General features: G+C 38.9%; 1 protein-coding gene across 1 annotated transcript; it reads right to left on the bottom strand.

Annotated features, from left to right (window-relative positions):
• Positions 1–3,276: 3,276 nt before the first annotated feature.
• On the bottom strand, positions 3,277–13,606 carry LOC134221124 (uncharacterized). The gene is made up of 3 exons (XM_062700319.1): positions 13,374–13,606; positions 13,138–13,322; positions 3,277–3,603 (listed from the first exon to the last, which is right to left on the bottom strand). The coding sequence occupies exons 1-3, from the start codon at positions 13,462–13,464 to the stop codon at positions 3,418–3,420; spliced, it is 462 nt and encodes a 153-aa protein (XP_062556303.1). The 5' UTR covers positions 13,465–13,606; the 3' UTR covers positions 3,277–3,417.
• Between the last annotated feature and the right edge of the window lie 544 nt (positions 13,607–14,150).

The raw sequence follows: 14,150 nt of genomic DNA, 5'->3' as shown, positions 1-14,150 counted from the left end.
GGACGTAAGTAGCAGTAATCAGACGTACGTTTATGTATAAACAATTTACCGTGCTCATATAGTATTGGGGAGACAGTGAAATCATATTCGATTTTAACTATGCGAAATGTTTCATTTCCTTCGTGGAATATTTGAATCTAGCGATAAATTGAACCGCTTGTTATTATTCCTACAACTACCACTTGGCAAGAGATGCGCTTCGCCGTATTTTTGTAAATGTTTTCCGTCCTAGTAGCTGACGCGCATATGCAAGATAAGAATACTTAAGTCCAATGACAATTTTATTTTTCGTTGTGATTTTACTGTTTTGTTAATTAGTTATTATTTTAGTGACCATATTAGTTTCAAATCATCATTAAGATTACAAACAATCTGTTGATGTACACCATAAATGAATAAATATAAACAAATATAAACAAATCATGATCAAGTACAGCTGAGCTGTACCTGTGTTTTAAAGTAATTTGGTGAAAGCCTTAGGAATTTTCCCCTATATGAGATGTTTTTAACAGAAATGAGAAAGCTCAGGCTGTGCATGATTTACACAAAAAAAAACAAATCTAACAATGTTTGGCATACCGTCAACTGGGGGGGAAGATGATCATTGAGGTGAAGATGATCATTTGATGTGTCAGTCAAAAGTGCCAAATTTTTTTATGAAACGGTAGCCAACAATATTCTCAGTTCAAGTAATGTTACCGCTAGGTAGAAATCCGAGTTTTTCGATTATAATCATGAAAATGTATTTTGTGGAAGAAAGAGAGAGATAGTCATAAATGACGCTATTTTCGTTTCAAATATTGACTTCGTAGACTTCGTTACGTAGGAAATTCAACATTCATACAAATAACTTAGTGTATTTTGACTACTAGGTCATAATGATTTTAGTAGAGCTATCTTGATCAACTTCACTCCAATCCAGATTACTCAAAAAATGTGCGATAATTTAATTTATTTTAATAAATGCGAACGCATTTCAGAAAACTAAAGTTGTTGATTATTGCAACGTACAGCAGTACATGTTTTGAAAATATTTGTAAAATGTAAACACACATTGTTATTGCATGTTTTGTCTTAAAAATGATCATCTTCCCCGCAGTTGACGGTATTTGGTTTTAATACAAGAAATGTAAGCTTGTCATAAGGACAGAAGAAGAGGAAGAATGTAGGAATATATAACACAATTGCTAGATTTTAATACAATGTTATTATTGAAATATACCGAATCTGTATATGCCAAAATTTTATACAGATTGAGCAAGGTTTTAATACAGAACTGTATTTAAATATGCCATCCTCTGGCTGGCTGGGTCTCACATAACTTTAAAAACCGAATCAATATGAATGACAGCTTTTTTCTTTATTTCTTTAAGCTTCATTAAGGTACTTTATTCATATCAGCTTATTAATCTCCTTCTTCTATGGCACTACATTTCACCTGGAACTTAGCCTGCTTTTCAACTTAGTATTCTTTTAGCATTTCCTTATTTATTAATTGAAAGCTTATCTATGCCCGCCATTGCATGAAAGTATGTACATATCTTGTGTAGCAAGTACAATGGATACACTATGCCCAGGGTGTCGAGAATGTTTCCAACCCAAAAACACTATAGACCGGACCGAGAATCGAACTCGTCATCTCCGGATTGGCAATCCTACGTCTTTGCTCGCAAGGCTAACTGGAGACCCAATATCAGCTCATTAACATATCTGATTGGAAAACTGAAACAATTCGGACACATTTTTGTCACCGTTTCCACTACCCAGAATGCCAAACAAGAAAGATGAAGCTGCCTCATCGATATTTGAAAGAAGGTGGAGTTTATCAATTTGAAAGGAGCTCCCATTTGCGATAAACTCCATTCGAATGAAGAGGGCGTTCATAAAGTGGCAACACCCCCCGCATTTGAACTAGAAAACCACTAACCACAAAAGGCGTGGCTAGATTAGGCCAGTAAGCGATGGAAGACCCAACCTTCGCCGTCTGAGGTGAACGTAATAAACATTATACTCAACCATACGGCTGTTCCGCCTGTTGGACGTCATTCTCTTGAACAAGATGTTCCTTACTCTGAATCTGCCTGCGAGGCATCTAAAGAAGTGAAACGAAGATCACCATCAGTTAGCAGAGTAGTATACATATACGGGGAAAATTGTGTATCGCCCCATGGCATCGTGGGCAAGGCAAAGCTAATAATCAGTCGCCTCTTCGCTTGCGCTGTGGTCTATCTGAATAGAAAGAAGCGAAAAGGCAATCGCCAGAATATTTTTTCGCCATGGACAGCTCAAGGATAGAAAACAGAAAACTAGGGGCCTCATTGCGCATCTCCTTTCGACAGCTCTTTCGTATTCTCGCTTGGAAACGAACAAAACTTTCAAAAGCGCAAAAACGACCCCCTATTGTTGCGAACAAATCGAATAATGAAAAACACCAGCGTGTCCACATTTTTACTTTGAGATGCATATACCTATATATACAAAATGACCTCAATTTGTCAATAAAACTTGAGCGGTATACAACACCATACAGATCTCAGGGCTTTCTGTAACATTTAGTATATTAGAAAGGCAAGAGGGAGATTGTTGTATCAAAAAACATAATAAGAAAAAGCAGAAATTGAATGCCCAAGTTTCATTTTCAAGCATGTTTTGCAGTTTGCTCGTAACATGTTGCATTCGAAGGAAAACCCGACTCTTTTGTTTATTAATGAACATTGGCCATACAGCTTATTGCGTTTCGTAGATGGGAATTGCCAACTTGCTGTTTACTTGTTTAGGGTCGCCCATAGAAAAAAGTCAAAATCTCAAATATCAAAATTTTTGCTCTCATCGATAGCAGGAATAGTTTTCGATTTTATGTCACAGTAAGATTGTTCTGCTATACGTTTTGTTATTTTAACCCTTAAAACGACCAAAAAGATATCAAATCAAGTAATCATATTCGGCGATTTCACAGCATCAAAACAAGTTATCGATTTGCTCTCAAGCTTTGCTCGGGTATACATCGAAAATATTGCACTCAACTATTCGATCTGACCCCTGTTCAAATGACAGTCTAGTGCTGCCCATGTCTTCTTTATAGCAAACATACAAACAACGATGGGAGATCATTATAAATCGAAACAAGCTGAATGGGCGAAGAGACGAGCTATCGGGTTTGGACAAGCAACTCAGCCATACGAAACCCGTTGAAATCGTGATTCGAAATTATAAATGCGTCGCCGTCGTCTTGTTACCGCTTCTATATGCAGATGAAATAAAGAAAAACAAACAAAATTACATTTGAATATGGCTGAAGCCGTCCATGTTTTTCGTTGTTTGGGGAACGTGATATAAATAAATGATCTGCATGACGACGATGATGGGATTGCCAGCCTGAGGGGAAAACACATTTAATTTCGATCGCTCTCGTTGACTTCATTGGTTATTTTTGCTGAAGCAGGCGCCATACATGACCACTCCGGATTGGATGGGCGGTAGTCTGCAGAGAAAATCGTTCGGCTTCATGCAGACCTCTTCCATATGAGGGTCTCCCGTGGTTCCTTTCTTCGAGAGGTAAAATTTTTCACATTTTTCAAAAAATCGAATATACTCATCAGCATTCTGAAAATAAAGTATAATAAAATTCAATATATTGTTGAAACATACTCATCAGCATTCTGAAGGTATATTAATTAAAACAAAAAAGTGGTCCGTCGCCATGTGTTTCGTGCCTACAGCAATCGCATCGTGGTGTAGAATGTGGGTTTCCCGAGCAAAGTCTAATATCATAAATCAAGCTCTATCTGGTAAAAGGGCGAATGTCGCAAGAGAGGATTCTCTTCGTCGACTTCCCCTCTTTTAAATAAAAGTGACAAGCAGAGGATTTCATCGCGGTTTATCACCTCATAATGCAAGTTTTCATTGTTTTCTTTCGTTCTGAGGGGAAAAACCGCAACGAAATCATCTGCTTGTCACTTTAATTTAAAAGAGGGGAAGTCGGCGAAGAGAATTCTCGCTTAACTTTTCAAAAGGTCCTAAGTAACATTTTTTTCATGATTTAATTTGAGTATTGCAATCAATAGATTAACATGAAATATGTTGATTGCATTATTGTAATTGTAATTGTAATTTATCAGCCTTCACCCTGGCAGACACTGTCCGCCCATCTACACTTAAGTTAGGTGAAGACCTACCAAGCCTTCACCGTTAGCATGCGCTAGACCGTATAGTACACCGGTTTCCAACCACAAGCAGGCGCTGGGCTTAACCAGTCCCACAAGTGTCGGATACATTAAAGAAAAGAGAGTTGACAGGAAAGGGAAAGATTAGTGGAGAAGAGTTGCGTTTGCTGAAACGAGACAAATAAATTATGATTAGTATGGTAATTGTGCACCACGGAGGGATGCTAGTCCTTGGATCCCTAGATGTTCGATTCCACGCCTTTCTTCCAACCGATATCTGTAACTCCGTCTATGTTTGGTGGCAGTATAATCTTTTTGTTCATATGGACGTTCATTTTCTTCAAATGCCGGTCGTCTGTAATAAAAATAATAAAAGGGCCTCCACCATTTGACCCTGGAATATTAGTAATTGTCCAAATAACGTTCTTGTTGATATTGAAGTCACTAAAGAAACATTCCAAACACTGGTCAACTGCTCCAAAGATACGTTACATTTAAAGCAAAATAAAATCAAATCAGTTTCTCGAAAACTATCAACCAATTCTACGCATCATCTGTTTCTCTGTATGTAATATAAATATAAAATTACTCGTCACATAATTGACCCCCTTAACAAGTATAAACTTTTGTCATTCCTATTATTGTTATTGTTATTAGTTTTCACTCAGTCTTATTCTATAGGGTTAAGGCAGGTATTTTCGTCTTTTCGTCATAGTCTTGAAAACCAATATAAGCGACACCTTTTCCCAAACTCATTCGTACCAAATCGTAAGTTCTGGAGAAACGTCCTGCTATAGTGGAGTTCCAGCAAATGAACGTAGCTTTCATTGGTTTCTGCACCTACGACGATGGACGGGAATACTTGCCGTGTCTCTACTAGATGTTTGCCTAAACATCACCAAAGTCTGTCTATATTAAACACTTAAGTTATATCCAAAGGATTCGACGTAATTTTATCAATTTTGACGAGAATTGAACATGTTTGAAGCAGCACATTAGTTTCTGAAAGAATCAGCTGTCATGTGAATGGAACGTTTCGGTAGTTCGTAAGGTATTTTAAAAGTACACTAGAACATTTACGTGCACATGCTTTAATAAATCATATTTACTTTAGTTATCCAAACTCGATCCCAACTACCCCGAAACAGCTGTTACTGTAGTAGTAACGCACCGAATCGGGGAATTCATGCAATATAACGCAGAGTTTAAACCCTCTCTTGCGTTATGTAATATCCACTAAAACAAAGCTCATAAGAAATTGATGCGTGAAAAATAAATAAAAGTTATCAGATTGCATAAGCAAAAGTTTATATTTTAAGTTGATCCGTTTAGTGTCAACCGGTGGATACCTGTTCTAAACACTCATTTGTTTCAAGTTCTATTTCACGCAATCCCCCCACATTATATAATAATGAGTGCTGACAACTCAAGATACTAAAGATCATGAGCAGAACGGAGGTAAGCATAACTTCTAGGGATCAACCACCACCAACATGAAATATGTTGATTGCATTATTCAGATTAAATCATGAAAAAAATGTTACTTAGGACCTTTTGAAAAGTTAAGCGAGAATTCTCTCTTGCGACATTCGCCCTTATTCCAGATAGAGCTTAAAATAGAGCAAATTGAAAACATATTTTGAAGTCGCCATAAAATTGAAATCATGATTTGTTTTCAAATTCTAATTTTCGTGATTGATTACATCTTTCGATTTCATTTTGCTATAGATTTCTAGATTGTATGATAGGATGAAATCAGGCTGATTACTTATTTTGTTAGCAAAAACCAACATCAAAATTAGTTGTCAATTTGCTTTCATCGACAGCAGGAATATTTTTCAATTAATTATCACAGTAAGATTTTTCTGCTATAGATTTTGATCTCTCAACCGTTAAAACGGCTAAAAGGATATCAACCCGAGTTATCAAAAATAGGCAATTTCACAACATCAAAAATATTTATCGATTTGCTCTCAAGCTTTGCTCGGGCAGGCGTCTCTCACTGTGTGTTGTCTATAATAGGAACAGCCAACGGAAGTAACATCCATTTGCTAAGACTCAACTATAACAGAACGTTTCTCCTGAGCTTAGGATTTGGTACGGATGAATTTGGCAAAATAATATCACTTTTATTGATTTTCGAGACTATGACGAAAAGACTAAAATGCGTGCCTTAACCCTAGTAGTAATCCATTCACAGGGCGAAATGCTTACCTACTGAAGAAAATAATTCAAAAAGTATTGACTGTTCTTGTGTGTTAGCATTTTTATTTTTAATTGAGTATCGCCGAGCTTATAAGGCAAAAAAGGCATTTTTTGGGGCATGCCATAGGGACGTTTGAACAAGTTAGGGGTCATGCACATATTACGTAACCTTACTTATGATGGGCCTGTCGTTTTCTTACGCACAACTCAAATAAAAAAATCATTGTAATTGTAATTGTAATTGTAATTTATCAGCCTTCACCCTGGCAGACACTGTCCGCCCATCTACACTTAAGTTAGGTGAAGACCTACCAAGCCTTCACCGTTAGCATGCGCTAGACCGTATAGTACATCGGTTTCCAACCACAAGCAGGCGCTGGGCTTAACCAGTCCCACAAGTGTCGGATACATTAAAGAAAAGAGAGCTGACTGGAAAGGGAAATATTAGTGGAGAAGAGTTGCGTTTGCTGAAACGAGACAAATCAATTATGATTAGTATGGTAATTGTGCACCAAGGACGGATGCTAGTCCTTGGATCCCTAGATGTTCGATTCCACGCCTTTCTTTTCAACCGATATCTGTAGCTCCGTCTATGTTTGGTGGGAGTATAATCTTTTTGTTCATATAAATGTTCATTTTCTTCAAATGCCGGTCGTCTGTACCAAAAATAATGAAAGGGCCTCCGCCAGTTGACCCTGGAACAGTGGCGTAACCAGAAAATTCGTCTGGGGGGGGGGGGGGTTTCTGAACAATTTTTTCTTCTAAAAAAAATTTTTCTTCTAAACATTTCGTCTTTTGGGGGGTGGGGGGGGGATGTCCAACCCCGACCCCCCCCCCCCCTGGCTACGCCACTGCCCTGGAATATTAGTAATTGTCCAAATAACGTTCTTGTTGATATTAAAGTCACTAAAGAAACATTCCAAACACTGGACAACTGCTCCAAAGATACGTTACATTTAAAACGAAATAAAATCAAATCAGTTTCTCGAAAATTATCACCCAATTCCACGCATCATCTGTTTCTCTGTAATATAAATATAAAATTACTCGTCACATAATTGACCCCCTTAACAAGTATAAACTTTTGCCATTCCTATTATTTTATTATTATTAGTTTTCACTCAGTCTTATTCTATAGGGTTAAGGCAAGCATTTTCGTCTTTTCGTCATAGTCTTGAAAACCAAGATAAGAGACACCTTTTCCCAAACTCATCCGTACCAAATCGTAAGCTCAGGAGAAACGTTCTGCTACAGTGGAGTTCCAGCAAATGAACGTTGCTTTCATTGGTTTTAGCACCTACGACGATGGACGGAAATACTTGCCGTGTCGCTACAAGATTATTTGCCTAAACATCACCAAAGTCTGTCTATATTAAACACTTATGTTATATCCAAAGGATTCGACGTAATTTTATCAATTAGTAATAACGCATCGAATCGGGGAATTCATGCAATATAACGCAGAGTTTAAGCCCTCTCTTGCGTTATGTAATATCCACTAAAACAAAGCTCCTAAGAAATTGATGCGTGAAAAAATAAAAGTTATCAGATTGCATAAGCAAAAGTTTATATTTTGAGTTGATCCGTTTAGTGTCATCCGGTGGATACCTGTTCTAAACACTCATTTGTTTCAAGCTCTATTTCACGCAAGCCCCCCACATTATAAGATAATGAGTGCTGACAACTCAAGATACTTAAGATCATGAGCAGAACGGAGGTAGGCATAACTTCTAGGGATCAATCACCACCAACTCAAATAAAACAAATCATTTGTATAAAATAAATCTTCCATGGGAGAAGAAGGGGGTTGATAAACTCAGAAAAAAATGTTCACGTTATTAGTGTATGACACCTTATTCAGTTAAATATCTATTAAAACACTCCAACAAGCAACCCTCCCAAACAGTCGGAACGCTATTTTCGCTTTATCTCAGCCGACAGTGAACGGATTTGAACAATTTTGGGACTCACAAATTTTCCCGTCCTCTAAAATTTGTCTGAGATGTTGAGACCGCCGATCGGACCAAAAATTACCTTTTCGGTCACCTCAAAACCTCAAAACGGCGTAGCAAGTCGTGATGTTCATACGAATTGCGTGGTTGTTGTTGCTCACCAGCTCGATGTTTATGCTGATATAAGTAAGATATTTTGGAATCCGCAACATTCAGAAAGTTACCGTCTACTACAAATTTGATCAAGGGATCAAAACGAAACTGTCGCATATGATTTCGGAACTCCTGCGCTTGGTGGCGCTAGTGTATATGGGGATACTCGTTGGGTTGAATATAGTGGAAACCGTAAGATTTAGAAAGTTCCCGTCTTCTACAAATTTATTCAAGAGGACAAAGCGAAACTGTCGCAGATCATATTTTTTTGAATTTCTTCGGCTTGGCGGCGCTAGCGTATATGACAACTAGTTTGGTTAGATATTTAGAAATCCGTGAGATTCAGAAACTTGCCGTCTTCTACAAATGTATTCAGGGGATCAAAACCATATTGTTAAAAATCATATTATTTCGGAATACTCGTAGGGTTAGATATTGTGGATTCAGTAATATTTAGAAAGTTGCCATCTTCTACAAATTTGTGCAAGAGGAACTCGAACTTGATGCTAGTGTACATGGGAACACTGGTTGGGTTAGATATTTTGGAATCCGTAAGTTTTAGAAAGTTGCCGTCTTCTATACGCCGTCCAGTATTTGGGTATGGTTATTGAAGAACTATTGAAGCGTACATTTTCGTACATTTTTTCAAAAGTGTTACATAGTTTTTACCGAAAGTACACATTTTCCGTCAAGTTTATATGACATTTATTTACTTCCAAGCACATATGCCGAAGTCATGCTTATTTCCGATTAAGTTTTTAAATCGAAATCACTAGATAGCAACCAACCCACAATTGTAAATAGACAACGTCCGATAACAACCCAGTCAGCACAAAGTCGCATATGTTAGCGACCTCCTCCTTTTTAAGAGAGGGCACAGACTGGAGTGCGCCAATTACCTAGGAATAACCCATCTTATTCGTCGTACAAAATGATGTCCCGTATTCTGTTCAACATATTGAGACCGCTTGAGGAGTTCTTCGTCGGCGAATACCAAGCAGGTTTTCGTGAGAGCCGATCAACGGCGGATTAAATGTTTACCCTGAGACAAAACCTTGATAAATTCTGGGAGATCAACCTCCAGACACATCATCTGTTTATTGATTTCAAGGTGACGTACGATTCAGTGCAACGGAATGAATTATGAAAAATTATGTAACAACATGATTTTCCGGCGAAATTGATACGGCTGATTCGTATAACGTTGGACGGATCGAAATCAAGTGCAAGGATTGCGAATGAAATATGACGTCATTTGTTACCTTAGATGGAATAAAGCAGAGTGCACGCTAGAATCTACTACTCAATATAGCGCTCGATAGAGCGATCTGGAGAGCTGGTGTGCAAAGAAGCGGTACCGTTATCACAAGATCGCATATGCTCCTGAGATTTGCGGACGATATCGATATTATCGGGATTGATCGCCGTGCCGTGGAAGAGGCTTTTGTGCCTTTTAAGAGGGAGACAGCGAGGATTGGATTCACGATCAATACCAGCAAAACGAAGTACATGGTCGCTGGCAATCAATGTGGGTTCATTAGTGGTGGTGATAGCGAAATGGTGCTGGATGGTGAAAAATTTGAAGTGGTGGAAGAATTTGTGTATCTTGGAACATTTGTGACGTGCGATAATGATGTTACCCGCGAGGTGAAAAGGCGTATTGCAGCTGCAAATAGGGCTTATTACGGACTTCGAAACCAGCTTAAGTACCGTAGTCTGCAAACGAAGACAAAATTCGCGCTGTATACCACTGTAAATATAAATTTTGTTAATGAATTTTCGATGTAATGTGTGGATTTCCCAAAGGATTTACTGGAAGGATTCTCAAAAAAGATCTGAAGAAGTTATTGAAGCAATTGTAGAATTAGAAGTATTTTTAGAGGAATTTCATGAGAAATTTAAAAACAAATCTTGTTGAATTTCTAAACAAATTTTACTTGTATTTCTGAAATAATTTCGGCCCGAAATAACAAAAGAATTCTTTTTATATTTCCGGTGCGGTAAGACGCGCGGCTGCAAAGCAAGACCATGCTGATGGTAGCTGGGTTCGATTCCCGGTGCCAGTCTTGACAATTTTCGGTTTGGATATTGTCTTGACTTCCCTAGGCATTAAAGTATCATCGTGTTAGCCTCATGATATACGATTGAAAAAATGGTAACTTGGCTTAGAAACCTCGCGGTTCATAACTGAGGAAGTGCTGAATGAACACTAAGCAGCGTGGCGGCAATGTCCCAGTGAAGGATGTAATGCCAATAAGAAGAAGAATATATGTGAGAGCGATGACCCCATCTCACCCCATAGCCTAATTGTCACCCTCAGCGAAGGTACCTTAAATTTATATAGGTACGGTACGAAGGTACCTTGTTCTAGCATATTGAATGTCAACAGATCAAACAGTAGGGGTCCGAGTCCTTAGGAGATGCCTGCCATAATGCCGTGTGCATTGGGAATCGCTCCGCCGTTTCCGATTTCGGGGTCAAACATGTTCGGTCTGACGATGCTGTAAGCTCCGGAAGGTTGCGGTTGATCGATCGCGACGGAAATCAATAATTATTATTGATCCTTGACGGATTATCAATTGATCGTTTCCAGGGCAATGTTCTTCTTCTTCTCATTACATCCCCACTGGGACATTCTTCTTATTGGCATTACATCGCCACACTGGTACATTGTCGCCTCGCTTAGTGTTCAATCAGCACTTCTCCAGTTATTAACCGCGAGGTTTTTATGCAAAGTTACCATTTATGCATTCGTAAGTATATCATGAGGCTAACACGAAGATACTTTTATGCCCAGGGAAGTCGAGACAATTTCCAAACCGAAAATTGTCTACTCCGGCACCGGGAATCGAACCCAGCCACCCTCAGCATGGTCTTGCTTCATAGCCGCGCATCTTACCGCTAGGCTAAGGAGGACCCAACAACCAACTGTTTGAGTTCGAAGTTCTGAATGTTTTCATGAAGTGACGGAGTGACTGTACCGCAACAATAACGCACGAGTGTACTATGGGAACAAACAAAACGTGAACGCTAAAACAATCTCAACCGTTTACGTATGGGCCACATGTCACAACCTAACATGTGTAAGGAAATAAATGGGTACCTTCTTAAGAACGAGTGAGAGATGATCTAGAGAAGACGGCAATACATAAATTGCGACCAGGTTAACAACGATGGTTGTATGGTGCCGAACTTTAGAGCATGTGTCCTCTCTACTCCAAAGTGGGTTCACTGCTGCAGCTCTCTTCTATTTAAACAACATATATCATCGATAAATCGTTAGCAATGTTGGCAATAACCATACATCGCATATCACTGAGCCAGTCGTACAGAGGTCCTCGCCTCCAAAACATTCCAATCCATTGCTCGTGCAAATGGTCTATTCGAGGTTTGTTAAGCAACCTCTCCAGCACATGCACCTGTAAAAGTAACCCGTGCTTGCAAAGCTCCTTTCGGTGTTGCGTCAACTCCTGAATGTTTTGGTACAAGAATGTTTTGGACTCGTGCTGATCAGCCAGAAAACTATCACACGTTTCAACCTCCCGATAGATTCCGTACAGCGCTATCCACAACTTATGCAGTCAATCCATGATCCTATGGGCCCTACAACTTATGCGGCCAATCCATGGCTTCTGTTTTTGCGATTAGTGGCTCTTAGTGGCTAGTCCAGCAAAATTAAATTGTAGATCCGGAGCCGTTCCTGGCCTCGTCTACAGTGAGGTGTCGCACACTACCCGATATTCCATAAAAAAATACGTTACGTTGATTCTGCAAGATCTGGGTGAGTATCATAGGCATTTGAGAATTATGCCATTTAGCTCCAAATTACTGAATTTCGATGTTCGTCTGTACATTTTTCCACATTAACTTCTAATGACGGAAGATGTCCCATCAAAAAATTGGGATAAGTTTTTCCATACTAATTTGAGCCACCCTATACTAAGTGTTATATTTCAATCGGCTCAAAAAGATTGGTGTCGACCCAAAAGTTTGTTTCGACCCAAAAAGATTGGTGTCTTGGCTAAAGACAAGACAGGCAGTATCGCTACTAGGAAAAGATATTTTAGTTAGGGGCCATCCACAAAGTACGTCACGCTCCTAGGGGGAGGGGGGTTCCGAGCAGCGTGACGACTCATACAAAAATTTTAGAATGTTAATACAAAAAGTGTGACAAAGGGGAGAGGGGGTTTGAAAATCGCCAATTTTTTGCGTGACGTACTTTATGGATCTTCCCTTACTAGATAAAGATTGTCGCTTCGGTTCCCTTTGTTCTGCTGTCCGGAACATGTTGGGTACCAAGCTGTCAAATCGTATGGATTTTTTCCTTCTTTGACATTAAGCTCCCCTATCCTCGCCAGCAAAAGATGTTCCGGACAGCGACGACAGCGACAATCTTTATCTGATAACTAAAATATCTTTTCTACTAGGTAATTCAAATTGTATTTTTTTTTGTCTAGAACCCCAAGTACTTGTTAGTCTGCGGACATTGTTAGGAACGGTTAACTCAAATATTTAGTTGCATAAACGATCACTAGTATCACGCAAATCAATATCAAGCTTCAGATTTCGAATTTCTCATGTCATGTGGATTATGATGTGTTCACGTTGAAGTACCAAACGCCAACAGTGTTTTCGAAACGACAAATCTTATTACCCCTACTTACAATCAATTTCACCAATGGCTGATGGATGTGTCCCGGAGCTGGCTCATCGAAGGGCTTTGTCAATTCACGGTTGACCTCTAGTTGCATCAACATGTAAGCAGCGTATAGGTTGCGCATCTGTTTGTCCAAAATATTTCCGCCCATATTGTAGAACGTAGTCATCCACGAGCGAGCCATCTGACGAACTGGAAGGGAATGAATTACAGGCATCTGAAAAAGGTTGTTCGGTGATTTACCTTCTGCAGGAAGAAGAAGCAACAGTGAAATGATTGAACTCATGTCTTCTTTGAAATGTGCATTTAATTTTTGATCTTCAGAATCCGCCATATTGTGGAAGTAACTGTGTGACAATCAATATCTATCCTTTGAGCGTGTATGTGCCTACTGTGGTAGTCTTAATATCTCAGGTCTTAATCTCAGGTCCTTATCTAGGATAAGATGTGCCAAGTAGTCAGTAAAAATCGTACCGGTTGAAAATAACAATCGATTACTTCGATTGGTGGGGGCGCGTTTTTCGTAGGGCAGCATGTTGTTAGTTTGGCCGTGTTGCAGGTTTGTAAAGTTGATATTAAGCAAAATACGTAAATGTTTGAGTTCCAGTTTTTTGGTAAAAAATAAATTTATATTGAACTGCAAACGCCATATTAATTATTCTCAAGGGTTGTAAAGGTTTAAAACTGTTGATTTTAAGCATTACGATTCACCTTTCTGTCATTTTCGATCTCAAAGTCATATTTACATTAGCGAAAACTTCTCTCTGTTAGTCTTTCGCTTCTCTTACATAAATAATGGATGGAACGGAAAGAAAAACATCAAGTTTTGATACATGATATTTGGAAGATTTTGTACCAAATTACTTTGGCTGTTCTGGCGACCTCCTCGTCAGAGCAACCGACTAAAAAACAACAAGGCAGTCTCAATTGAGTAGTCACATCCTATCCTAGGTCCTTATTAAAAATGGCATTATCGTGTGGGGCCGATAGCTGTTCAAGTGTTCGCCTTATAAAGCGCCT

Source organism: Armigeres subalbatus, chromosome 3 (genome assembly GCF_024139115.2).
Source record: "Armigeres subalbatus isolate Guangzhou_Male chromosome 3, GZ_Asu_2, whole genome shotgun sequence".
NCBI lineage: Eukaryota > Metazoa > Arthropoda > Insecta > Diptera > Culicidae > Armigeres > Armigeres subalbatus.
Note: the sequence above shows the minus strand (reverse complement) of the source record. Positions and strands in the feature narration are given on the sequence as shown.